This window comes from Ambystoma mexicanum, chromosome 10 (assembly GCF_040938575.1).
Source record: "Ambystoma mexicanum isolate Mex_15411 chromosome 10, UKY_AmexF1_1, whole genome shotgun sequence".
Classification (NCBI taxonomy): Eukaryota; Metazoa; Chordata; class Amphibia; order Caudata; family Ambystomatidae; genus Ambystoma; species Ambystoma mexicanum.
Genome location: NC_090932.1, coordinates 1,147,816,046 through 1,147,843,980, shown reverse-complemented (window position 1 = coordinate 1,147,843,980; position 27,935 = coordinate 1,147,816,046). Strand labels below are relative to the sequence as shown.

The 27,935-nt window shown below is 46.9% G+C and overlaps 1 protein-coding gene across 2 annotated transcripts in view; it reads left to right on the top strand.

The window, feature by feature from the left end:
* Positions 1-23,593, top strand: part of CNNM3 (cyclin and CBS domain divalent metal cation transport mediator 3) — a 288,143-nt gene extending 264,550 nt beyond the window's left edge. For both annotated transcript variants that reach the window (XM_069619067.1, XM_069619068.1), the window contains one exon: positions 19,950-23,593. In XM_069619067.1, the coding sequence (XP_069475168.1) occupies positions 19,950-20,014 (65 nt within the window). In that variant the 3' untranslated portion in view covers positions 20,015-23,593. The remainder of the gene's footprint in view (positions 1-19,949) is intronic.
* The last annotated feature ends 4,342 nt before the right edge of the window (positions 23,594-27,935 follow it).

Sequence of the window (27,935 nt, the reverse complement as noted above, 5' to 3'; positions counted from 1 at the left end):
TCCCCCCATTCCTGCACACACCCCTCCTCCCCCCCACCCCCCACTTGCTCTCATATCATAGCACATGCTTGTTCCTCATGTTTCAAGACCGTTTTAAGAATATTTTGTTTTTCCTCATCCCAGTTGCGGGGGGATAGCTTAGGGGCAAGGCGTTTGTCTAGGAAGCAAGACAGCGCAGCACAACACAGGTTTGAATCCTGCTCCTGGGCTTAGAAACCAATCTCTGGTATTAACTACGTTATCAAAGAACAATTATAATTATAATCCCACCTTCTCTTGATATGCCTTGAAACACAATTTTGTTCTGTAGTGCGCATTACAAATAACCAATAAATATGTGGTAAATGTTATTGTGCACACTAGAAATTAAGCGCTGCTGCCACCAGCTTGACTTTAGGCACATATAAAAGTAACCAGAAATCCCAGGTGTAAAAAGATAGGGTGATGCAATACTATCCCCGTTGCACTGCATTGTAAGATGGGTGCAATGTGTCATGATCTCTGCTTCCAAAAGGTCAGGGTTTTCCCAACTCCCTTGGAAGCAGATCCATAACCCAGGTTCCGAGTGCCAACCAGTCCCAATTGGGACCTTTTGGACCCAGTCCTGGCGCCAGTGGCACCAGGCTCATAAATATGCCCAGTCCCAGCGCTGGAAGCGCCGGGCTCATAATGCTTGGGTGGACTTACCTGCAGCAGACCATGCTGCTTACTTTCCTGCAAGTTGAGCCTCTGATCCTCTTCTGTTTGGAACTACTTTTCCTGTTGGGTGGGGCAGGAGCCACTCCCTAGATTCAGAACACTGGAACTCTTCTGGAAAGCAGGAACTCTTTTCTTACCTAGGCGTGGCTGTGGAAGGAGACACCTAAGCACTACAGGAGGCTATTTAAACCACACCCGATGGATGAATCTTGCTTTGCGTTATTCTGCATCCTCTGCAGCAGAACGCTCATCGTGTCTTCTGCATCTGATCCTGGGCCTAAGGAAAAAGGCTTACCATCCTGAATCCAGTCTTCAGCAACACCTATAAAGACAAGAAAGAACAGGTTAGCATTACGGTCTTCAGTGACAGCTCTTCATTTACCTGGTCCATCGGCTGTCACCAATGCCTCGCGCTGCATTCCGGCATCTGAAAGACAAAGGCTTACCAACTCTTCGCACGCTACGGAGGCCTTCGGCGCTGCATCCCGCATCTGAAAGACAAAACAAGGTGCGTTTAAAGACATTGGGGAACTTTAATACTCACGTGCCATTACTCCTTTCCACATCTAACCCAGTGGGTATTCCGGCACCCTGCAGCCGCTCCGAACTTGTACCTGCAAAATAAAAAGACAGTTAGAGCGCATTGTGAAGCAGGCAACAAGCGCTTACTTACGTGCTTCCAGGCGCTTCTTTTCATCACATGGGCTCCATCTTCAACTCACTTCAGCCCGTCATCCGCCATCGCCGGAACCCTGCAAAACAAGAAACATCATTACTAAAGACTTTAAAGACATTAGAATTACTCGAAACTTACCGTTCGTGCAGTAAACGACGGACAGCAGTCCTCTGAAGTCAAGAGGCCTGCTCCCCTTATCCAGTGAAGAAACTGGTTACAGCACCCTGCCCCGAGGCAGATGGAGAGCACGGCGTTCACTTACCTAAGGTGAGAGCGTTAACCTTTGGGGTTCTACAGGAGAAGAGAAAGGGAAGAAGAGAGAGACATTCAATAACCCAGTTCCTTAATCCCATATTTTCTATCTGCAGACATCTTACCCTTCGAGTCAGACATACAGTGCACAGAGGTCCAGCCCAAAGAGCCAGCTGTGTGTTACACATCACCTTTGAAGATACGGTATACGCCCAGTCAAGACCGGCGCCTCTACGGGAATCAGGTGAGCGTTACAGAAGGCAAAGCCTACCACAAAACTCCCGTCCAGGCGCTATGGAAACCTCGGATACTGACCAGCTAGCCCAGTTACTTGGGGAACTAAGGGCAGAAGTGCATGCAGCCCGTCAGGAAACGAACGCTCTAAGAAGGGAACTGATTATTTCCAAGGAGCGAACAGATGATCTCGCTAGACAATTGCTACAGTCACAAGCCGGACAGACCCCGTTACCCGCATCTGGGGGAAATCTTCCTTCTACATCCTCTATGAATCCAATGCAGATCAACCTACCTGGGAATGTACCTCTGGCTCCGCCCGAACGATTTTCTGGTGACCCAAAGAGGTTTGCAGTATTTATCAATCAGTGCCGGTTGCATTTCTTATGCCGGCCAGCAGCCTTTCCAACTGATCAAGCTAAAGTAGCTTTCGTGCTTTCGTACCTTAGTGGCAATGCGGCAGACTGGTCGATCCCTCTAGTAAATCAAGATGATCCGGTCCTCCATGATTTTCTAGCTTTTCTGCTCAGTATGCAAAAACTGTCCGCAAGACATTCACAGGGGCAGGCCTTGGACAATGAGCTTCTTTCGTTGCGACAAGGTAATCAAGACCTTTTGGCTTATATTGCGTCTTTCAACAGACTGATAGTGGAAACTCAATGGCCTGAGGACAAAAGGATTACGCTGTTTTATAGGGGTCTACGTGGAGAGCTCAAAGATGTGTTAGCCCAAGTAGTGAATCCCCCACAAGATTGTTCGGACTATATAGACTTAGTCGTTCAAATAGATCACAGACTGCAGAACAGGAAGGCCGATCGTTCCAAGTTTGATGCTCGAGTATTTTCCAAACCGCCAACTCCTTCCAAAGGAGTAGACTCCGGGGAACCAATGCAAATAGGGGGTCTGAAAGGTCCTCTAACACAAAAGGAGCGGGAAAGGAGAAAACAGTTGCAATTATGCCTCTATTGCGGAAACTCAGGGCACTTTCTTCGAGACTGTCCGGTGAAACCTGCCAAGAAGGCAGTAGGAGCTGCAGTTACCAAAGTTACAAACTCTGAGCAGGGAAACGACCTCGCCCGACAAGAATAGAGGTCCTCTTGCCGAGCGTGAAAACCAGTTCTGTGACCTCGCATTTCGTGATACCTATGGTCCTCATTAGCCCTGATAATCCGGATCGATAACATGCAATTGAAGCTTACGTCGACAGCGGTGCCATCGGCAATTATGTGGATCATGAAATGGTTTTGAGGATAAATCTAACTCTTTGTCCCAAGGCTGTAAAAGACGTCATTACTACGGTGGATGGTACGGAGATAGCCTCCGGGCCAGTAACGCATACCACCCAAGAAGTGACGCTAGTAAGTCGAGATGGACACCATGAGAAGATCGTGTTGGATGTGATCAAGGCCCCTCAGTTTCAGATTATTCTAGGAATACCTTGGTTAGAGAAACACAATCCTCTGATCGATTGGCGAGCAAGAACGGTCCAGTTTCCAGAATGTGTCTCTACTTGTCACCCTCCACCTGGTGTTGCACTGGCAGCAATTTCTTCAGAGACTCCCCAGTTACTTCCCGAATACCTAGAATACCAAGAAGTTTTCCGGAAGGATCAGGCTAACTCTCTACCTCCTCATAGGTCTTATGACTGCCAGATAGACCTGATACCTGGATCTACTCCTCCTTGTAGTAGAATTTATGCTCTCACCGAGCCTGAGAACCTTCACCTTCGACAATACCTGGATCAATACCTGGCAAATGGGTTTATTCGTCCTTCCAAGTCCCCTGCTTCTTCAGCTTTGTTCTTCGTTCCAAAAAAGGAAGGAGACCTTAGAACTTGTATAGATTATCGCTCCCTGAACCAGATCACCGTTAAGAATAGATATCCGTTACCTTTGATCCCTGAATTCCTGGACCAAGTCAGAAAAGCATGCATACATACAAAGCTGGATCTTAGAGGAGCTTATCACTTGGTACGAGTAAAAGAGGGCGATGAATGGAAGACGGCCTTCCGCACCAAGTATGGGCTATTTGAATATCAGGTCATGCCCTTCGGACTTTGCAATGCCCCGGCCGCCTTTCAATATTTTATGAACGATGTCCTCAGAGAGCTCATAGATGTGTGTGTTGTTGTTTACATTGACGACATCCTCGTTTATTCTTCATCGGAATCTGAACATCGGAAACACGTGAAAATGGTCCTCGAAAGATTGCGTCAACACAAACTTTTCGCTAAGTTGGAAAAATGTGTTTTCAACGTGACTGAAGTTGAATTCTTGGGATTCATATTATCACCTGGCGGAGTGCGTATGGATTCAAAGAAGGTCGATGCAGTTCTCAAATGGCCATCACCATCCTCCGTAAAAGGTGTGCAAAGCATGTTAGGCTTCGCTAACTTTTACCGCAGGTTTATCCCCGAATTCTCTCGAATAGTCCAGCCCATCACTGCCTTGTTAAAGAAAAACAAACGTTTTGAATGGTCTATTGAGGCGGAACAAGCTTTCCAGGATTTGAAGACTAAATTTATCTCTGCACCAATCTTAAAACACCCTCGCCCCGAACTCCCCTACATCGTGGAAACTGATGCTTCAAGCCTTGCCATGGGGGCAGTTCTATCACAAAAGGACCCGGTAACCAATCAGTTGCATCCCGTGGCATTTTGGTCCCGCAAATTCTCGCCTCCTGAAATCAATTACACGATTACTGACAAGGAACTTCTGGCTATCAAGTCTGCCTTTAAGGCTTGGCGGCATTATCTGCTGGGGGTCCGACACACCGTTACTGTGATTACGGATCACCGAAACCAGCAATATTTGAAAACCGCAAAAGCCCAATCCTCTAGACAACTCCGTTGGGCATTATTCTTTGCCGAGTTTGACTTCATAATTACCTATCGACCTGGTACAAAGAACGGTAAAGCTGATGCCCTTTCTCGGATGGGAGTGGAAGAACACTTGATCAACCCTAAACCTGTACCAATCATTCCCGAACAAAGAATTCTGGGTGTAATCGCCACAGAATCCATAGAGGAAGTTAAGGATAAAGCCAGGCAACTTGTAACTCCAGCAGACATACAGAATTGGCATCTGCAGGGAAAGGACTTTGCAGTAAAGGACAACTTATTGTATTTCCAAGAACGATTATACCTACCCAGCACAGATTTACAGAAAAAATTAATCTCTTGTTATCACGATTCTTTAATGGGAGGACATCCCGGTATGGCCAAGACCTCAGAAAAGATCAAGCGCTACTTCTGGTGGCCGTCTTGGAAAAAAGATATCAGAGACTTTATAATGTCCTGTGGAGTATGCGCCCAAAACAAGAGTCAAAAGGAAAGACCAGCAGGCCTCTTACGCCCTATTGACATCCCACCTCGCCCTTGGCATACGCTTTCTATGGACTTATCACCGATCTACCTCCATGCTCCGGATACAATACGATTCTAGTAATCGTGGACTTATTCTCCAAGATGGCGCATTTCATTCCGCTCAAAGGCTTGCCAACAGCAGCAACTCTGGCCCGAGAATTTCTCGAAAACATCGTCCGACTGCACGGTTTTCCTTCGGTTCTAATTTCGGATCGAGGTAGTCAATTTATTTCTCATTTTTGGCGAAGTTGCTGTCGGTCGGCTCAAATTGATGTGAGACTATCGACCAGTCACCACCCTCAGACCGACGGACAAACCGAGAGGACCAATCAAACTCTGGAACAGTATTTACGCTGCAACAAACTGAAAAAACTTGGAAAGACATCCTTTGGATAGCCGAATATGCCTACAATAACTCTGTCCATTCGGGAACTGGGAAAACCCTGTTTTTTCTTTTGTACGGCAGTCGCCCTCGAACCTCGAAGTTGGATCCGCTCCAAGATCTTGAAACACCAGCAGTAGACTACCTGCATTCTACAATCACCCAAGCCTTTAAGGAAGCTGTTTCTCACCTTCAAAGGGCTAAAGAACAATACAAGAAAGGAGCAGATCAACATCGGAAGGAAGCCCCTCAATATCAAGTAGGGGATCAAGTCTGGTTATCCACCAAATATCTACCTCCTAAAAGGGCCACGCACATTCAACCCAAGATACCTTGGTCCCTATTCCATCACTACCATAGTAAACCCAGTAGCGGTCAAGTTGGACTTGCCCCCGCACATGAAGATACATCCGGTCTTCCACGTCTCTCTATTAAAACCCGTGCAACCTCAAACCCGACTAACTAAATCTCCAAAACCTATCCTAGTTGATGGAGAACTCGAGTTTGAAGTCAAAAGCATTCTGGACTCCCTAGATCTCCAAATCTAAACTATTTTACCTAATTGACTGGAAAGGCTACTGCCCCCAAGAGAGATCCTGGGAACCTGCTGAATATATCCACGCTCCTCGCCTAATCAAAAGATTTCACCGAACATTTCCTGACAAGCCAAAACCCCCGGAGAAGCCCGGTTTGGGAGGGGCCTTGAGGGGGGTACTGTCATGATCTCTGCTTCCAAAAGGTCAGGGTTTTCCCAACTCCCTTGGAAGCAGATCCATAACCCAGGTTCCGACTGCCAACCAGTCCCAATTGGGACCTTTTGGACCCAGTCCTGGCGCCAGTGGCACCAGGCTCATAAATATGCCCAGTCCCAGCGCTGGAAGCGCCGGGCTCATAATGCTTGGGTGGACTTACCTGCAGCAGACCATGCTGCTTACTTGCCTGCCAGTTGAGCCTCTGATCCTCTTCTGTTTGGAACTACTTTTCCTGTTGGGTGGGGCAGGAGCCACTCCCTAGATTCAGAACACTGGAACTCTTCTGGAAAGCAGGAACTCTTTTCTTACCTAGGCGTGGCTGTGGAAGGAGACACCTAAGCACTACAGGAGGCTATTTAAACCACACCCGATGGATGAATCTTGCTTTGCGTTATTCTGCATCCTCTGCAGCAGAACGCTCATCGTGTCTTCTGCATCTGATCCTTGGCCTAAGGAAAAAGTCTTACCATCCTGAATCCAGTCTTCAGCAACACCTATAAAGACGAGAAAGAACAGGTTAGCATTACGGTCTTCAGTGACAGCTCTTCACTTACCTGGTCCATCGGCTGTCACCAACGCCTCGCGCTGCATTCCGGCATCTGAAAGACAAAGGCTTACCTACTCTTCGTGCGCTCCGGAGGTCTTCAAACTGCATTCCGGCATCTGAAAGACAAAAGCTTACCAGCTCTTCGCACGCTCCGGAGGCCTTCGGTGCTGCATCCCGCATCTGAAAGACAAAACAAGGTGCGTTTAAAGACATTGGGGAACTTTAATACTCACGTGCCATTACTCCTTTCCACATCTAACCCAGTGGGTATTCCGGCACCCTGCAGCCACTCCGAACTTGTACCTGCAAAATAAAAAGACAGTTAGAGCGCATCGTGAAGCAGGCAACAAGCGCTTACTTACGTGCTTCCAGGCACTTCTATTCATCACACGGGCTCCATCTTCAACTCACTTCAGCCCGTCATCCGCCATCGCCGGAACCCTGCAAAACAAGAAACATCATTACTAAAGACTTTAAAGACATTAGAATTACTCGAAACTTACCGTTCGTGCAGTAAACGACGGACAGCAGTCCTCTGAAGTCAAGAGGCCTGCTCCCCTTATCCAGTGAAGAAACTGGTTACAGCACCCTGCCCTGAGGCAGATGGAGAGCACGGCGTTCACTTACCTAAGGTGAGAGCGTTAACCTTTGGGGTTCTACAGGAGAAGAGAAAGGGAAGAAGAGAGACATTCAATAACCCAGTTCCTTAATCCCATATTTTCTATCTGCAGACATCTTACCCTTCGAGTCAGACATACAGTGCACAGAGGTCCAGCCCAAAGAGCCAGCCGTGTGTTACACATCACCTTTGAAGATACGGTATACGCCCAGTCAAGACCGGCGCCTCTACGGGAATCAGGTGAGCGTTACACAATGTTAAACATTTACAAAAATGTAAAGCATAAAGCGGAAACTGAGTTTCCAAGTACTGATAGTCTGAAGGACTGATCAATGCCCCATAACAAATGAGCAAAGGGAAGGGGAAGTGAAGGTGAAGGCTTTACTTCCCCTCAATAAGTAAGAACTGGTTAAAAAAACAAAGCCAAAAGATTGGGGGTCTGTAGAAACTTTGGAGGGAAAATTGCTAAAATCTATCTTTCCTAACCGTCTGTTTTAAAGGTGAGGACTTTAATCTACCCAGAACCACCTCCACCTGTACCTACTACGACCACCTTGGCTGCCTAGTGTTAGAAAATATTTATTTTCAGCTTTCCCTCCATTGACATCAATGGAACCCCCATCTTTTTGCTATGATGTGAACACTGGTCTGAATTTTGGAGGAAAGTGAAGCATGTTTACTTTCCTTTCCTTGCTAAGCTCCTCTCTTTTGAGGGCCCTGGCCATCTCTTAAGGCTACCAGTGCAGTGGGACCATCTCCCCTTTGTGAGATTCCATTGGTTTAATCTAGCACACATCACCTTACTCAAGTGCTGTAGGTGTACTTTGAATCCCTTTTTGCATTTTGTTTTGTAAAATTACTGTTAATTCTATGAGTGGGCCAAGACAGGCTGGTGGATGTCTCTATTTCGTTTTTACTGCATGCACTTTGCATTGTGCCACATCATGACCTTTTAAGTACCATTTACTCAAAATAGTGGTGCCACATATTTCTTTGCCATGTCATTTGGCCAGCTTCCTGCCTTCTCTGGTCAAGCAATGCCATACATGGTGAAGCCTTTTCCGGGAGGATGGGCTGTCTGAGCATCTAGCAGGATGTGGGGCTTTGGACTGCCCAGTCCCAATCCACACACCAGCCAAGGGCTTTTAGGCAGATATGGGGCAAGAGTTGCAGCCAGAGGACGGCCGCTGAAGACATCCAGCATTGGCTCCAGCCAAGTCTGGTCCCTCTGCATCACTCTTTAAGACCCCGATTGATACTTTGACCCTTGGGGTGGTGCGACCAACTAGTCCAGACCCCTGCACAAGGATCCTGCCCTAGGAAGCCTTGGGGTTGCATTCCGGAACCATCCTGTAGGTTGACCATCTTCATCCAGCACCTCTTTAGTGCATCAGTTTGTTACAGGGTTTGGCTTTGAACGCTGCAGGCATTCTACTTATGGTCTAAGACCAGTCCTCCTTCAGCTGGTTCTCCAGCATCAAGAGGGGCCTTTCTGGAGTAGTTATTGTTGCCGTCAAAATTATTGGCTGCGACCTTCTGATTGGGGTGTTCTTCGCTGCTGTCCATCTGTCTTCCTCGGGGAGGGGGGGGGTGTCTCCTGTTGTCGTGAGACCTGTGTTTGTCCATCTGAGGTGCCTGGATTGTCCAGCTTCAAGTTATCAGGAACTTTCTCGTTGTAGCACAGAACTGCCACCTTGTCCACGGCCCATGACCCCCTGCAGCGGGAATATCGGTAGTAAGTGGGTCCAGTGTATCTGAGCCTGGCCTTGGAACATCAAGGCCCTGGAGAGTGCATGGTGCCTGCCTGAGGATGCCAGCACAGACTTTACAGCATGGTAGCCCATTTGTCTGCAACAGCTGATCCCAGCATCCACTGTGACTGCTGTTGCTGCACCTGATTGGCCTTCATTAATTTATCCTCCTGCCGTCCCGGGAGTCCTACAGGGTTGCTTTACTTTAGACTGCCATTTCCCCTATTGGGGTCTTTCTCACAGGTCAGCCTGGCCTTGGACCATTGAGGCCCTGAAGACAGTTTGGTTCCTGCCTGAGGACACCAATAACCGGCTTTGCAGCATGGCTGCCAGTTTGCCCACATTAAACAAAGGAAAGACAAAAGGGCAACTAAATAAAGCTGCAAGATCCGTCCCCCTTAGCTAGACCTACGGACGTTTCAAAACATAAAGGATCTTGCAGCAACCATGTGGGCCCCCCTATAAGCATTGAAACTCACCAAAAGAAGACAACTGTAAACATTTAACCTTAAAGACCACAAAATAATACAAATCAGTATAATATTTTATTAAATTAGCATACGAAATCACATAATTTCATCAAAAAAGTTAAAAAATACAGTGGCTATCACTGAAGCACTTAAAACCCTATTTAGAATCACATAAACATTAATACACGTAATACAGTGCGCAGTAAACCCGAAAAAATCGGGAAACTAAAAAAGCTCTGATACAAACAACTGGCTTCAATAACGAGTTGTATGAACAGAGTGTGAAGACCCAATTTCATGAAGAAAAATTTTTTTGTTTTTAATACTAACCTAAGGGGTAGTCCCTACTTTACCGGGTACTGCCTCTCTATACCAAATGCCTAATTGAATGAATCCACCTGAAATTTAATCGGCGGTTCTAAATAGTTAAATATAACTTAATAACATTTGAATGTTGGCAATGATACAACATACTCATACTCACAAACCCTACATGTTTCATTCTCAGACAAAGATAATACAAATGTGAGAAATTCATCAGGGGTAGAGCAAAAAAAAACAACAAACATTCATTGGTCTTGGAATAAAAACTTAGTAAAAGCTGTAACATATTATGTAAAGCTCAAAAGACAACAGGGATTATCAATAACACCACTATGAGCTTACCGTCGATGTTTAACACATGGACTGTGCTGGGACGGGTGGGTAAATATATCTTCTTAGTAGATACAGATAGATCTAGAGACAATAAATCAATAACGGTTGAGGGAAAGCTGACCGCGGGATTCACTTAATAAACTTAAGTATTAAAAAGACTAAAGACGCAATCTACGAGGAACAAAACTACCCTGGGTCGGAACACATGTTCTCCCGAAATAGAGCTAAATGCGAAAAATAAATGGACCCTGAAAAGAATGAGACGGAGACGAGGCAGTCATGGTAATTAATAACAGGCAAGCCATCGTTATTTTAGGAGCCTACACCCCTGGCAGATCTAAAGTACTATCTATACAACCCCAAATTAAGGCTATTATAACAATGTAGAGACATAAACCCAGTTAACATGTCCCCTAATATGTAGACGGCAGAAATTCGTTTAGAAAAACAGTTTCCCGTTTGCCCACAACAGCTGATCCCAGCATCAGCTGTGATAGCTGACTGGCCTTCATTCATTTATCCTCCTGCCGTCCCTGGAGCCGGCAGGCAAACGCCAGCCCCCTCAAAGGGCCTCCTCTAAGGGCCAGGTCACCCTCCTGTGTTGCCCTGTCCGGGCCTGGGGGACCATAAGGAAGCTGCACTGTGCCTCCGAGCAGAAACCGCTGCTGGTAAGGGCACTGCATTGTGTATTTCCACCATTGCTCTGGCTGCCCGCTACCCGTCAAGACACCTATTTGGAGGCACCTGGCCTGCCAGAAAAAGCCCATTGGCCATATACTTTGCCCAAAACCTGTGCAGCACCTCCTCACAAATGTGCACCTCCATTATGGCACAGATCCATGTAGACCCTGATTGACCACCTCCCTCTATGGTGACAGCTTAGGCCATGCTATCCCACTTCGGAACACACCAAAGCCATGCTCTCCTCTATCTTTCCTGTGTAATCATTTACCTCTGCAACTGCCTTTAAATGCATAATTTATCTGCTGTCCATGAGCCACCTTGCATGTCCAGCCAAATGCTGCCTTCCACATGTGGGCCTGTTAATCAAATGTAGATGCCTTTCTCTTTCTTCACATTGCTGTTCTGCTGTATGATCCATCTCCAACTGCATCTGTTTTGTGCTGTTTATAGTGCTTTTTGTGTAATTCAAATTTAGGTGCGTCTTACATCTGTGCTCCTCTTGACCCCCTTGGCTGCTAGGCTGCCTGGTGAGCTTGCCCGTGCATTGTGCAGCCTCCCCAACTATCTCTTTTCCTCCACCTCAATCACACTCCATCTCTCCCATCTGTTACTCTATCACCTATTCCTGGTCTCTCACAAAGTCTTGAAGAAAAAAAGTTTTTAAAAAGATATCCTGGCCTGTCTATTGCTGACACCTATGTCAGTGCTACTTACAGACTATCAATGATACCCTCTTCTCTGTCCCCTCTTCAGACCTTTGGACTGCCCACTTGATCTCTCTCCCCTCTCCCCTTCTTCCTCGTCACCCATTAATGGCGGCACCAGATGGGAAGTACTCTTGGCATACTTTGCATCCTCTAGGTGCATCATTAATCTCTACCACAATGGTACGGTCATGGCTTAGGGTCCTCAACCCAATCTTTTTCTCTTTGACCGGCGCCTGCCGGACCTCATCAACTTCCTACCTTCTCCTGCTACTCCTCCTTCTCCTCCTTCCCCTCTCTCTTAATCCCCTTCACCACCTCCAACTGGTGTAGCGCCTCCCTGTACCCATCCTTGGAAAAACCTTCAAAGGTGGTGACTGGCTACACTTAGCCACTCTGAACACTCAATCTACTGTCAAACATTTTCCTGACCGCTGCCTCCTTGTTGAAGACTTTGATGTCAAGGTCCTCGCTTTCAAGACGTGGTTCAATGCCAGCTCAGTCACTGCTTTAGACTTCCTTCTCCCTGATGACTACTAGATCCTCTCCAAGCCACGGTCCAACAGGTCTGGTGGGGGGAGTAGCCATGATATTCCCTGAGTTGGTCCCTGCCTCTCTCATACCCACCCAGCCCTCCTCCTCCTCTGAAAGTCTTGTTTTCAAGCTTGGTGTCCCTCCGACTCTCACCCCTGCCACTATCTATAGGCCCCCTGACCCTTTGTCTAAGTTACTTTCTGAATGGGCTGACTTCAACTCCCCCCTTCTGACCTGTACCTCTAAACTCCTCCTCCTTGGAGACTTCAACATCCACCTTGATTCCACTGTTCCTGCCTCCTCACTATTGAGTGATCTCTGTACCTCTCACTAGTCTCCCCTCGGCCCTACCCACTCTGCCAGACGCGCTCTTGATGCCTTCATCCGTACTGATCTGCTCTCCAATCCGCACTACCCCGTTCTCATGGTCTGACCACCCTCTCTTCTCTGTTCATCTCGGACCTTTCGGCCCCCTGACTGAGCCTCCACCAGCAGTGCCATCCTCCTTCGCGGTCATCCGACAGATGAAACGAGTGTCAGTTGCTGCGTTTGCCTCCACCTTCGTTCCTCCTCTTGACTCTCCTACTGACTGTCCTTGCCAATCTTCATCTTACCATCATTAACACTCTTGACATTCTTGCCCCTGTCCTGAGGAGCCCCTGAAACGTATCTCTAAGCATAACAGATGGTACGACTCAGAGCTTGCCACTCTGAAATGCAAGTGCAGAGCTGCTGAACGGAAGTGGCAGACCTCTAGCTAACCCTCTGACAAACTGGCCTGTTGCCTGCTCAAAAGGCAATACCGTCTTGCTACCCGCTCCAAGGAGGGGCCCACATCCAGGCCTGTTTCTCTGGAGCCTCTACCAACACGGCTGAACTCTTCAGAATCTGCAAGGAACTAGTCAATCCATGTGCTTTCTCCACCTCACCCCTTCCCTCTCAGGCCCTCTGTACTGCACTGGCCTCCCCTTTCACCTCTAAAACTCAGGGCATTCTGTTCTTTCTTCTTTCTTCCATTTCTCATCCTATCCCTCTGCCTGCCTTGGCCTCCACTTCCACCCCCACCCACTCTCTCCTTCTCACCCATCACAATGGATTAGATATCTAGAGTAGTCCACTCTATGAAGGTCTCATCCAAACAGGTTTCTCCCTGTTCTTCCAGAAGCATTAAGGACAACCTCCCATCCCTCGCGCCGGCTTTTGCCGATTTCTGCAACCACTCCTTACCATCTGGCTCTTTCCCTTCTCACAAGCACTTCCTTGTGCACCCCGCCTAAAATAAAAGCCTTGAGCCGGCCCCTTGTGTCTGGCCAACTACCGCCCTATCCCTACTACACCCTTCTTTGGTAAACTCCTGGAGAAGTTGGTCTCTCCCCCTCCCCCCCAACTGACCCAACACACTGAGCTTGGTTGTTTACACAACCATCAATCTGGATTCCGAGCACCCAGAGGTATGGAAATTGCTCTCCTGAATACCCATGAAGAACGGCTCACAAATGTTGACTCGACTCTCCTGCTGGTCTCATTCTCCTTGACGTCTCTAATGCCTTTGACACGGTCAACCATTCTGTCCTCATAAAGCGGCTCCAAGATGCTCTTGCTATCTCCGACCGGGCACTGGACCGGTTGACCTCCATTTCCCCCCCACCCCCCAGGTTTTACTGGGCTCCTTCTCCACCACCACTCTCTACAGGTGGTGTTCCCCAGGGCTCTATCCTCGCTCCTTGGCTCTTCAATATCTACCTTGCACCTCTTGCTCACCTGATCTCCGCCTTCTCTCATTTCCAGTGTTATGCAGATGACACACAACTCTTCTTCAAGCTACCCTCCTTCCCTTCCTCCTCTATCATCCCAGACTGTGCTATCCAGTGCTGGTGCGCCTTCAATGATCTGTCTTAATGCCAGTAAGACTGATTCTTCCTATCAGGACTCGTATTCCCTGTTTCTCTCCTGCATTCTGGCCACCCTCTATGGGCTCTCCTCCTACCACTGCAGCCAGAAACCTTGGGTTCATCTTCGACTCCTCTCTCCTTCACTCCTCACATCTTCGACCTTGCCAAGAAGGCCCACTTTCAACTTCAACTCCTTAAAGGCACTCTTTCCTCCCCTTCGCCCAGAAGCTCAATGTCACTAGAGCTCTGGTCCTCTCCAGGCTGGATTACTGCAACAGCCTCTTTCTCAACCTACCTACCTCTTCCCTCCGCCCTCTTCAACTAATCCAGAATAGGGCTGCCAGACCTATCCTTTGCCTCAAGCCCAGTGACTGTATCTCTCCAGCCCTAAAATCTCTCAACTGGCTCCCGGTTGCTGCAAGGATCACAGTCAAGATCCTTTGCATCATTCATAAGGCTGTCTGGTGTCTGGGGCCATGCTACCTGCAACTTGCACTCACTGAATACTCTTTCCAGATCCCTTCGATCATCTTGCTCCAACTCTCTGCTGGTCAAACGCTTCTCCACTCAGAGAGCTGGAGGCAGATCGCTCTCTTCGGCTTGCTTGCTCCCTCCTCTGGAACAATCTCCGTCTCTGTCTTGAACCAGATCACCTCAAATTCCGCAATCAACTAAAGACCTTTCTCTTCTCCTTCTCTCTCCCTCCTGTGTTATCCATCCGCTTAGATTTGCGGCCCAGTCCTTCAAGATGCCAATCGCCACCAGCTTCCACCCCCACCCCTGCACTACCCTCTGGGCCTACACCTGCTAGTTGGGTGGTTTGTCTCAGCCCCACACTTACCTGATGGGCATCAAACCTCCCTCTTGGCTTGTGATGCCTCCGCCCATGCACTTACCTGCTGCCTCCCCAAGAGGCACCATGGCACTTCTGCCTCCTCCTGGGGGGTCCCTTAGCACTTACCCCTTGCCCCCATTCCCTGTCTTTTTATCTGCACTTGCAAGTTCTGAATGTCACAAGGCCTTATAGGACCGCTGTTTATTTTCTTATTTATTCATTGTCACTTCCATGGTTTATTTGTTCCCTTCCCTTTTGCTCTGTGGTTCTTTGAAACACTGTCTTGTTGTTAAAGCACCATATAAACAACCAATAAATAGATAAAACTACAGGGGCTGATTTCTTGGTGAATTGGAGTAAGAGAGGTGAAGTTTGTATATGTTTCCACCTGCATCCTGCCATAGGGTTTTGCGACGTAAAGTCCTCATCCTAACTCTCCCGTTCCTGGTCCTGATAGGTGTCGGTTGTGGTGACACATCTTAGGCTCCAGAAGATTTTTTTTACCACTACCTGGACGATTGAAAACTCAAGGTCGTGAAAGGTATTGCAACTAGACAATGTGGAGGCACCTCTCTGGGTATGTCCTTCTCTTCTCACAACAGGGCTCTGTCATTGAAGCAGACAATCCGCCATTTCAGCATTAGGACCCTGAGAGCTGCCTGGTGGTTCAAGTGACTTTTTGGTCAGATGGCCTTGTGCGTTTTAATGGTGCCTTTGGCCATGCTTAGATTGAGACCCCTGCAGATGCACCTGCTTGTGAAATAGGACCAGTTGGTAAATCCTCTGTCCGTGAAAAATGTAATCACCGAAGCATTCCCGAGGTCTCCCATTTGATGGATCCTTGTGCAAAACCTCTTCCGGAGGGAGGGAGGGTGGTGGCGCTCATCCAGCCTCTTCCCTTTACTTCAAATTTCTGAAGACTGACTTCTCTTTCAGGATGCGGAGGTCCCTGTCTGGTTCACCAGACACAGCTTGTGGAGTGCTCTGGAAAGGCTCCCCCACAAACTACTTGAGAGCTAAAAGGCATTTTTCTAAGTCTCGCGTCATTCCTCCCTCTTATCCAGGGGAAAGTGATTCTTGTGTTCACTCTCAACACTACATCTATATTCCTTTTCAAAACAGAAGTGGGTAGGGGGGGTGGTATCTCTCTTTGCCTGTCTGCTTTGAGAGCAGTGCCTCCTGAACCAGACACCCTGAGCAGGCTATTTCATGCCTGGTATGAGTTGGAGTTGTAACAACTGAAGCAAGCCCGTTGTCACCAATGGGTAACCCACATCCACTCCTTACGGACTACTTCCTTCCAAAAATTGTCTTTCGCAAAAGTCTTCCCCTATGTGTGTATACATCAAATAGTGTTTTGAATCAATGACTCATTAGTGGTTTTTTTTAACAGAAACCAGAACAAAATACCTCATTCGCTGGCCATGTGTACATATCATATAATCTAAAAACTTTCAAAGTCTTTTGGACTCAGTGGCTAGTCAAAACATCCGTACATTTTAACACACAGTACAGTTTATATTACAAAAAATGAAATCAAAGGTTTCCACTTTTTAAGTGCCAACCCGTTTCGGGTGTGCTGTAGTATCCATCCTCGGGGCTATAAAATGTCCTTTCTTTGGTGTAAAGAAATCTTGAACTTTCATCTGTCACCTTCGATCTAAGTTGACTCACAGTGGTTGAGACAAACCAAGCTTGTGTCAGTACTGTTAGGCTGTGTTACACAAAGACTTTGTTCACGCTTTCCGTTGTTCGGCATTAAAGTTCTAGCTGTGATTCAGTTACGTAGACGGACCGGCAACATGTCTGTCACCCCCACCCCCCCGCGTTCTTTCAGAAATGGGAATTCTTGATGGTGGACTTGTTTGTGACTGAGTACAGCCTCTGTCTGGAGTAGGCCTCTTATCAGCGGTTGGGGCTTCCATCCCTAGGTGATGGCTTGGGCTGGTCTGGGCATAACCTTTACATTCCTTTCCTTCAATTTCTTGAAATCTGCAAACCTTCATCAAGGCTCATAATTGCAGCCTAATTTTGGTGGCACCTTGCTGGCCCTGGCAGACCTAGTTCTCAGAACACCTGCTTTTAGAACACATTTTTCTCCCCAAGTCTCAGGACATCTTAGTTCAACAAGGTGGAGCTGCGCTTCACCTTTGCCTTCCAATGCCAAGCTTGAGGGCCTTGTTCCCGAGGAACTAGTATAGGCCAACTCTGGTATCTCCATAGCTAACATGTTGGCCATTTCTGTCCAAGCACCCACAATATGCAACTTTATCCCTTTCAGCATCCGCCGCATAGAAGATCACCTCGCCTTCCGGGAGGCACTCAAGTCCTGGCTCGTCTAATCTGCATCTTGACTGACCTAATCTGCCTGTTGTGTGAACTCCCATGCCCAGACAGGTAGGCGGAGACCTTGAAGAGTCAAATGCAGAGAATTCAAGAAAGAACTCAGCACGCCCAAAGGATTCCCGTAGAACCAAATGACGGGATCTGCACTCTGTCATCGAAACAAGTAATCGGCCATGACAGATGGGTTCCTATCCCACTCTATCTCAATGGAAGATAGTTGTATCCCTCCAAATGCACGGCCACCCATCTGCATGCATCTGCAATCATTCACCAATTGATATCATATCGCACATCACCTCTGCCACTGGAATGCAGCCAAGTCCCACAATAAAAACTCGGTCTTGCTTGGCACATAATCGTTCTGCTTGACTCTTATACTCTCCCAACAGCCCATCACAGCACCGATCCACAAGCCAGTTCTCCATGGGTTGCTAGCAGGGACTTGACCACCCCTACCTACCTTTGTACTGGCTAAAATGCCCAAACTCATTCTAAACTCTTACCAATTTCTCATACCTCGGCCTTTAGTCCTCCAAAGGCGTTCACCTACAGTGCTTTGAGCCCATACCATGACATTAGACGCTACAGAAATGCCTTACTACATTACATTAGTTCAAAAAGGAAGAGTTCCACTTTGTGGCTCAATTTTCTGCCACTATGTAGCCAAAGACATCAATCCTCTTAAGGCTTAATTGGACAAATGTTTGTCGTTCGATTTTTCCAGTGGACACAGGCATTTAGTTTTAGTCCTTTAGACCATACCTTTCTGCCATTGCCGCTTACCTTAATTCCTTAGCGGAAACTTTCTCTCTGAAGAATGAGATTAAGGAGCCCCAATCTGCATACTCATAATGCCAGTTCCTCAATCGGACCTTTTTAATGTGGTTTTGGCAGCTGTTGTCCGCAGGCAGCTTGAACCTCTGGCCTCTTGCGACATTGACAATAAAACGGAAGCCTATCAAGTAATGAGGTCCGTTACTTCTGCAAGAGCCTTCTCTTCTGAAGGTGGTTCCGGAACGATTAGGAGTTTTTTCTTTAATTTCCCAAGGTTCTGTGTGATTTCCATTTCAATCAGAAGATTGGTTTGTCGGACCATCATTTTATCACGTACCGTGTACTTTTGCCTGGAAACAAGTCTTCTAAAGCCAACATCTCTCAGTGAACAGTCTATTGTTTTTCTGTTGCACGCTTTCTGGTCTCCAAGTTCCTGAAGGAGTTGACTCTCGCTCGACCAGAGTGAAGGATGCATCATTGGCCTTCCAAAGACATGTCCCCATCGCGGATATCTGTAGGCCAGCCATCTGGCCCAATCCTCTTTTTGTTAATCACTAGTGTTTGGATGCGCCCTCGAGGAGGGATGCTTTCTTTGGGCAGAATGTTCTGCACAATCCTTTTGTTTGAAGCCTTTTATATATGAAAAAACTATCTTCGTGGTCATTCTGCTACTCCTAGTGCTTCCTCTCCCTCCTTCACAATGCCCTTAATTGTCCCCCTATAGATATATGCTTTTACAGTGTAAATATTTGCAGAGCTGGGAATTGTCTGTGGGACAGGCTGCAATGCATGCATAGGGGTGTTCACATGTATCGAGCACATTCTAAAACTCAGTGACTCTTTCAAATCTTTTTTTTCTTTCCAGCTCGTGGTGCAGCCATGCCCAACCAGTTGTGAAATAGGTAGAGCAAGGACTAGGAGTATCGGAATGATTGTTCACCTCAGAATTGATGTACATTGAGAGCATTCCTTCAATACTCATCTAGACCATTGGTCCAAGTTATACTTGTTTTAAGCAACGCAGTACAGTGTCATACAAAAAACTCTTCCCAATTGTACTGGCGTTCATCTTTGTTTATGTAGCCAATTTCATGCATTTCTGTACGTCTCAGCAATTTTCATCGGTGTGCTTACGTACACCACGATTGAAACCAGTCTACATTTTACACAGAATGTGGCAAATATCACTGAAAATCAGTGTCTTTCGTCGTCGGTGTACGAATTGGGAGGGCCAAATGGCAAATTTTAATAGATTAAAGCAGGCATAAAAATATGTTACTAGCCATGCATGGAAAGTCACTTGCCCCCTAAATTCTTCATATACAACACACCACTAGTTAAAAGTCAATTATCACAAGCCAAAGACTAGTGGAGAGTGCACATTCTGAGGTCTGGATTGGAGGACACACGTACATTTAGGTTTGTAAAACAATTGATGGCTCATTCCGGCCACCATCTATTTTGAAACTCCTGTATTTTTCAAAATAATTTTCTGGAGATACTGGCTTAAGTGTGTCCTTCAGAAATAGTCTGACTGCTCCATTGTATGTTACTGCTGAACTGTTTTCTGAGCTGTGCCTCTATAGCTCGGCAGGACGCGGAGGGAACCTGCTATTTGGGTGTGCAGCAGTGTAAAGGTTTTTTTTTTTTTTGCACTATTGTAAAGGGGTTAATCTAACCACTAAAAGGGAATGCAGTCTAATGGATGTTATGTAGTTTGTCACGGACCTTTTTGCTTTTTACAAATGTTTTTCAACTGTTTCATTTTTTTTGTTAGGTAATGGCAGTAGTACAGTGGATGTCAGTGAGGCAGAGAGCCCGGCTGTAACTCCATTGGTGTGACATGTCTAGGAAGAGTGAGGTTGATGCGGCCTGCCCGAATCCCGATCCCAATGCTGTCCAGCTCGTCACTTCTCGTCCATCGCTGTGCTACAGCTGGTCAACTATGCAGACGCCAAACATCCGCGGCTCCACCAGTATCCAGTGACCAGGGTTGAGATGTGTATGAAACCAAACCGGGCATGGCGGGCACATCTCAGCAGATGTGTTGGGGACACGGAATTAACTGTGGACCTCCCAAGAAGAAAATCAAATGATCACGGACTTTTAAAAGGGTCCTTTTTCAATGTGTAAAATATTCTCCCTGCATCCCTACCCCATCCAGCAGAATATGGTGCTGAACCTGAAACAGATTTCCTCCGCCTCTCCCACCATAACCTAGCCACCCTCCTGGTAATACCTCAGCGGACTCAAAGGCAGAGGTGTTGGACATTTTATAGTATTTAAAAAGATTTTAAGATGTATAGATGGTTCTTTAAATTATTTTTATTAGGATGTAATTTTTCTAATGCTGTGCTGCTGCTTCTGCATGTGAATTGCAGGCCTGTTGGTCCCCCCCTCCACCCACTAAATTAATTAGTTGGGTAAACTTTCTACATTCGACCCCTATGGTCGAAAGGGCAACCTGCCATGCAGTGCTCTGACATACCCTTTTAATAGGCATGTTACCAAGATGTTGCTTCAAGTCTCAGTGAAGTCATGAACTGAGATTGTATGAATTGGACCATACGTGGGCCCCTTCACACAAAAATGCCTCACTGTTACATCGATGCTTCTCACCTTTCCTGACCACAAATGTGCCATGTTCATCAATGAGTCTTTCTTTGCCCTTTTACCAGTGCCTGTATGCAGCCTCTCCCGTGTCAATCTAAAGCCATTGAAGGGGTCTGCCCAAGTGCCATGCTCTTTATGGGTAGCCTTTTCCTATGCTTGTCCTTGTATTATGTTCTGTGCCATATTCGGTTCAAGGCTTTGAGCTCCTCTTGTCGGTGTTACATTCTCTACACCATGTTGTATAAGGGGTTTTATAACTTGGTTCCTGTATCTTTTGGAAAGAAGCCTTTCAAATGACTGTTCCTGTGTCAAGCCATTTAAGGGATTTAGATTCCCCGTCATACCTGTGCTCTCCCATATTGCCTGTGCACAAGCCTGGTTGCCAATCTGTGACCTTTAGTTTTTGCCTGTCTTTCCAAAGTGAAACTCTGACCAATTTTACAGTTCATCTTGCGTAGCGCCCTTCCTCTCAAGATTTCCTGGTGTTGGGCTGGCAGGATTGGTGATTAGCCAGTGCTCTGAGTATTGCCTCCGTTTGGTTTTAGCTCTTACTGGGCAGATCTTGGGACGGTCTGGTCTCTATGGGCTGTGGTATCTCTTGGACAACCGTGCTAGATTTTGGGAGCAGCTGTCCATTTGTACTGGCAATGTTTTGCATTCCTCTGAATTCCCAATGCTGGTCAAAAAATTCAACTGGCTGCATTTGCAACTGTCTGGTATTTTGCATTGTGAGGGTCTGCTTATGGTTTCTCTTCAGGTGGCTTTCGTGGGTTATAGGTCAAAGGTTCGAAATACAATAGGTTCGAATCAAAAGGACCGAAAACAAAAAGTTTGAATATTTTTTTAAAAAAAATATTTGTGGGAGGGGGTCCCCCCACCACCACCCCCAACCGCCGTTTTTGTGGTAAACCCAGTTTCTTTACCTATACGGAAACCCCCAAAAAAAATATATAATAAAAAATGTTTTTTGAACCTTTTGTTTTCGATCCCATTGACTCTCACCTTTTGCATTCGAACCTTTTGTATTCGATCCTTTAACTGGACACCGCTTTCGTGGACTTGGCCACTCTGCCACAAAAGCCTCTTCTCTAGTGTGAGATGCTGAACCACACAGAGAACACATTCTTCCATATGAACGCCATATGGACCCTCCAAGCGAAGTATCCAGCAGCAGGTGGGAACATTCATATAGTCTGGAAGTATGCCTTCTCTTGGAGCTAGCAAAGGCAGCAAGTTGGCAGGCTCTTGGTCTGTGCTGCATTTTCTTTGTGCTCACCGTTTAGGTGGCTGTCAATGGACCCAGCAGGTGGTAGCTGGAAAGCAGGACCAAAGGAGAGGCTCTAATGGCTGACCCAGTTGTGCAGCATCTTCTGCAGGAGAGCTGGGTGCAGAGGCCGCGCAATTGGCCAGCCGTATTGAAGCAGAGGAGTGAAAAATGCAACCAATAAGGCTTGATTCAGCTAGATTCGACCAGTGTTACGTCTTAGTGACTGGAATGCGTTGCAGCTCTGTACTCCCATTGTGCAACAAACCACCCGCTGCATCCCATTGTTTCCGTGCATGTGGAAGGTAGTGTTATCCACTAGTTATGTCCCTTTTGGCATGGTGGAAGAAGCCGCCTGCTTAGGAACCAGTGCCAGACTGTTGAAGCTATGGAGTGGGTGTACGTCTCCCTTTGGTTGATCCCCGTGTCATCTCTCGAGGTAGCTATCTGAAGCACATCTATCCTAGTCCCTAGCAATGTATAAGGGAAAGAGGTGCGAGGCCGGAGTTTACAGTGCCTACAAGATTAGGTTATTCATTGGGTCAGAGCCCACTGGATGGCTAGGGTACAGCTCGGGGGCCTGCAAGATCTGTGAAGACTAAACAGTAAGTCATAAGGATATTGTTTTTAATTTTTGTACTCTGCACCTGCAGCTGTTTTACAGTATCGGTCTACAGCATGTAACTGGGACATTCATTGGGGATGTTAACACCTTGTCATCCATTTCATTTCCTGATTTTCAACTAAGGGTCTTTACTGTCTTCATGTGTCTCTCATAATTACCCTATCTCCTGATTCTTTAAACACCCCAGTAACTGCTTTCAAACACATTAAAGTGCCACTAGACATAACCTGAAATATTAGAACGATGCCAAAAGGACATTGAGCAATTAAACCCCTCTCGGTTCGGTGTCTGAGCTCCGTGCGCCATGGCCTATCACAAGAGATGTCACGTGATTTCACAAACGAGTCGCTGCCTCCTTAAGCAGCAGCAGTCACTGTTGAAAATTGAAAGATCAAATAAGAGGTTAATATGCATGATGCACCCTGACATGCATGTCCCACTTGCTTCTCGTTGGCACTCACTGCCCCCGCCGCCTAGCCTACTGTTAATGTTTAGATTAAGAGACCAGTCTCCTGGCACATTGAAGGGTGCCCTACAGTTAATCACTATAAGCAGTATTTTCAAAACCTCATTTTAACTGGATGTGCAAGTAACAAACGTTTCAGAAATGTTGAATATTGATTGAAAATGATTCCTCACACATATGTATTCTCCATAACTGTAAATTCCTATTGTACTATTCCTAGATGCATATAAATGTATATAAACCTTGCCATATATATATATGTATAGAGAGATGTCTATTTAAGAAGTAATCTGCATTATGTACTGCATATTGGTGCAAACCCCAGGATTGTATGTAGATATTATTACCATGTACCTAATGTAACTGGATATTTTCTAGATGCCAGAAAATGGCCACTTTCTGTACCAGGGAGATTACAAGGTTTTGTAAAATAGATTTATAAGCTGAAATGCGCTCCTTTTGTTTGTGTGATCATTTGCTCCGTTTGCATGTTTAGGGGTCGGATGTTTTGGAACCATGTATTCATATAAGAATTGTTTTTATTTAATTTCCCTCACAAAGTGTATAACCGTCCATGGCTGTTGTGTTTTTGGCGCCCAGCCCAAAACATTCGATGGCTGCTCCCCACCCAATTTTATTTTTATATATATATATATATAATTTGAGGCTTGTGGAATCTGCTTAGATCACATGCTGTGCATAGTCCGACATCTAGTGAAAACTGCAGAGTATTACAGTTGATGTTTTCGAAACTCAAAGGGAATTTGACCGGGCGTGCCAGTAACACTATCCCTATTGTGACGTCCACTGTACCCATGATCCCTCACATGTCGAGGTCCCTCAGATTGTTTTTTTCCGCCATGCTAGACAGACCGGTATAGCGGTGTTCCTTTCGGTGGTAAGCCATTGAATTTTTTAATTGTGATAGTTTTCCTTTCTTCGACTTCGTAACACCACGCCGAAGAAGCAGAAAGAATACTTCCGTCGAAGACATCGCGACAGACCGTACGGACTTGGAAGGCCACCTCGGGCCTTGGCCCAGACAGTAGGGAGAAGGGGGGGAGGCCATTGTTAGGCCATTTTTAGAATGCATACTCTCTCCTTCCTACACTTTGTTCACCTAGCTGCCATCCCCTTTACCCAGTATTATGGATAACACTCCATTTAAGTTTGCCCTAAGTGCAACCGTAAATTCCTCTATGTAGACAAACATCTAGTTTGCAATGTGTCTCCCGAGAGACCACGTCGAAACGTCTTGTCGAGCTTGCAGGCTCTTCAAGCCGAAGATGTTCAAGGACCGTTCCACTAAGGGCTGGGCCTACTATGCCAGGCAACTCAAGGCCATGGAGGTGGAAGGAGCCTTCAGCGATGGCAGCAATACCGCACTTTCAGATGACGAGGGCACCGGAGTAGTTTTAGCTACCCAAGCGCAAGCCCCCGACACCATAGGAGAGGCCGGCGGCCATGTTGTGGGGACTATACCCGGCAGTGGTAGCGCTCCAAGGGCACACACCACAAAACACATAAGCCTCAGTTGACATTCGACAGATGAGTCGAATAGCCGTCAACGTTCGACACCCCGTGAACGGTCCATTGAATCCCAGTCCTCTGAATCACGGTCCTCTGGGCAATCCCGTTCCAGATCGCTGCATGACCAGGCTAAGACGTCGAAAGACGGTAAGGGTGTTGCACGGAAAACACCGTCCGTAGATCATTCGTCTGCAGACGAAACCTCGGCCCCCACATCTGAAATTCGACATTCTTCATCTGGTAAGACGTCAGGCCCCAAAAAGTCAGTTACACACTCCCCTGGGCCCCAGGGTGGAGAGAAACGCCATAAGACACCCTCTAAGACCACCCATATAGACAAAAGCCCTACTAGGGACAGGCCCTCAAAAAAGGGTATCTTACCCAAACCAATAGGGAAACCCAAAGACTCTAGGCCTAAGCCTACTCCTGCTACTATCGAAGACATGGGTGTTCTCGAGTCAGAGCCCGAAATTGTAATTCCAAGCTCAAAGGATTGGTCTTCGCAGGACATCGACAGTCATGCGAAGAATGACCTTAATGGCAAATTTCTTTGAAAATGATACCGATTATCTTCAAAGTTTTCAGGCCACCCCACCCACCTCAGCCCCTTCAGCCTCTCAACCCCCTACCAAGAGGGCTTGTTCTGATGCCCCAGCTCAGGGCAAGGTTATGGATCTATTTGACCCTGAAGTTCATCCAGAAGAGCAGAATGACCTTTCGTTTGTAGATACATCTGACCCTCAAATTATTGATGAGGACTTAGATTAACTTTATTATGGGGACGATGAGGACCTGGACCAGGAAACAAACATGTATTCCATCGATTCACCCATTAATCAAGAACCCCCCAGTGGTAGATTTCCCCATAGACAATGAACCCCTCCTCAACGAAGTCCTAACCAAAGCGGCAGAACATTTCCGCATAGACACACAAGTTGTAGAAGACAGACCTCGCTGAGCAATTCTGGGAGATAAGAAAACAGTAGGACAATTTATTCCACTACTGAAGTCTGCAACGCTGAATCCAACCTTCTTTAGAGGCACCTAACCTCACACGGGCTGTTAACCTGCGTGTGGAGAAACTGTTTAGACCTGCCCCTTCTGACCAGCTGTATATTAGAGGGCAACTGAAGCCCGATTCATTGTCACTACGACAAGGAAGAGGGCTGATACTCCCCTAGCTTCCTCTGAGGCCCCGCGTGACGAGGAAAGCAAGAGACTTTACACGATGGGCAGAAAGGTAGCCGCCTCCGCAGCATTCCAGGCTAGGATTGCTAACAATTCTACCCTGTTGGCCAGTTAAAACTGTCACAAATGGAATGAGGTCTCGGCCTTAATGTCTTCGGCCCCAGAATCAATTATCAGCTTACCCTGGGGGCCGCAGAAGGCAGAGTAGTGTCAAGCTGCTTATTAAAAACCGACAACGCAGGCAGGATAATAGCAGAAGGGACTATTATCAAGCATCGCGCTTGGTTGCGCCAATCTGGTTTTAAACGAGAGACACAAGCAACCGTTATCAACATGCCCGTTGAGTCCAATGTGCTCTTTGGCAAGGATGTCGAGGACACCATAAAGACGGCCAAAGAAGAATATGATACTCAAGTCATTTGGCCAATTGGCCAATAAACCTACTGGCCAGAGGGGAAACAGGAATTGTTGTCGCTCACGTGGCCAAAATTCACAGAGGGGTTCCACTTATACCCAAAGCCAAGGTACTAACTAGGGAAACAATCGGGGCCAGTCCTCCCAGAATTACCCAAGAGGACCGCGCAGATCATGTGGACGCAGGATAGGCAACTCCTCTTGAGGTGGCACTCCACCAGAAAAGCAGTTACTATCCCCTTCAGGTGCTCTCCCAATGCCTGACCAGTAGGAGGGTGCATATCCAGCGTAACCCATGCATGGGAGGGGATCACCACAGACAGATGGGTGCTGTCCACTGTAACAGGTGGATACTGTATAGAACTCCTCGAACAATCCCAGAACCACCAACCACGACAAAAGACCCATTACAAGGAACACCAGCGCATCCTCCTCAAGGAGATCGCCACACTTCTTCAAAAGGATGCCAACCAGGTTAACAAGGGTGTTAATTCAACCTACTTCCTTGTGCCAAAGAAAGATCTAACAATGCGCCAAGTGTTAGATTTGCGCCCTGCAAACAAATATGTCAAGCCACAAATGTTCCGCATAACTACGCTACAAGCAGTAATCCCCCTACTAAAAAGGGGATCACATGGCAACACTGGATATGAAAGATGCCTATTTTCATATTTCAATGTTCCCAGCAAACAGAAGGTTCTTGCGTTTTCAAGATTGCGAACCAGCACTACCATTTGAAAGTGCTGCCCTTTGGAATAGCATCTGCTCCAAGGGTATTCACAAAGGTACTGGCGTTGGTGGCAGCACACCTGCACGGAGGCAATCCCAGTGTACGCTTACTGGCTGATTACAGGGGAGTCTCCCCTAATATGCAGACAAAACATTCAAAGAACTATCAACCTTCTCTTTCAATTGGGCTTCTCCATCGAGAAAAAAATCAAACCTAGTGCCAAGCACAACCAAACAGTTCCTAGGAGCTTTCATAAACACTCAAGAGGGTTTGGTCTTTCCGTCAGAGGAAAGAGTCCAAAACATGTTACTGCAAATACCACGTTATCAGGCCGGCCGCCAGATAAGGGTGCGCAAAGCTATGCATTTGCTAGGCATGATGGCATCTTGCATTTACTTGGTACCTCACACATGCCTGCACATGCGACCCATGTAGGAGTGGTTGGCGAAACAGTGGCTTCAGGCAAGTGGTCAGTGGGGCGATCTAGTGGTTGTTTCGCCAACACTAGTACAAAATCTTCACTGGTGGACAAGAGAAAATCTGTTGAAGGTGAAATCCTTCTATGATCTGGAAGTACAAGCGATTGTCGCAACGGACGCCTCACTCACTGGGTGGGGGGGCTCTCTATCTTCACCACACAGCTCAGGGTCTGTGGTCTAACGCAGCAGCACAGAACCACATCAATCCGCTAGAATTACTGGCAGTATTCAAAGCCCGTCCAGCGTTTGCATCTCACCTAGCGTACCAATCTGTGCAAATCCTGACAGACAGCACTACAGGGATGTTTTACATCAACAAACAGGGGGGCACACGTTTTCCAAATCTGTCCAGGCTTGCGCAACAAATTTGGACATGGGCACTCAAACGGAAAATATTCCTATCGCCGCAGCACGTTCCAGGGGAACTCGACTCTCTCGCAGATTCATTGAGCAG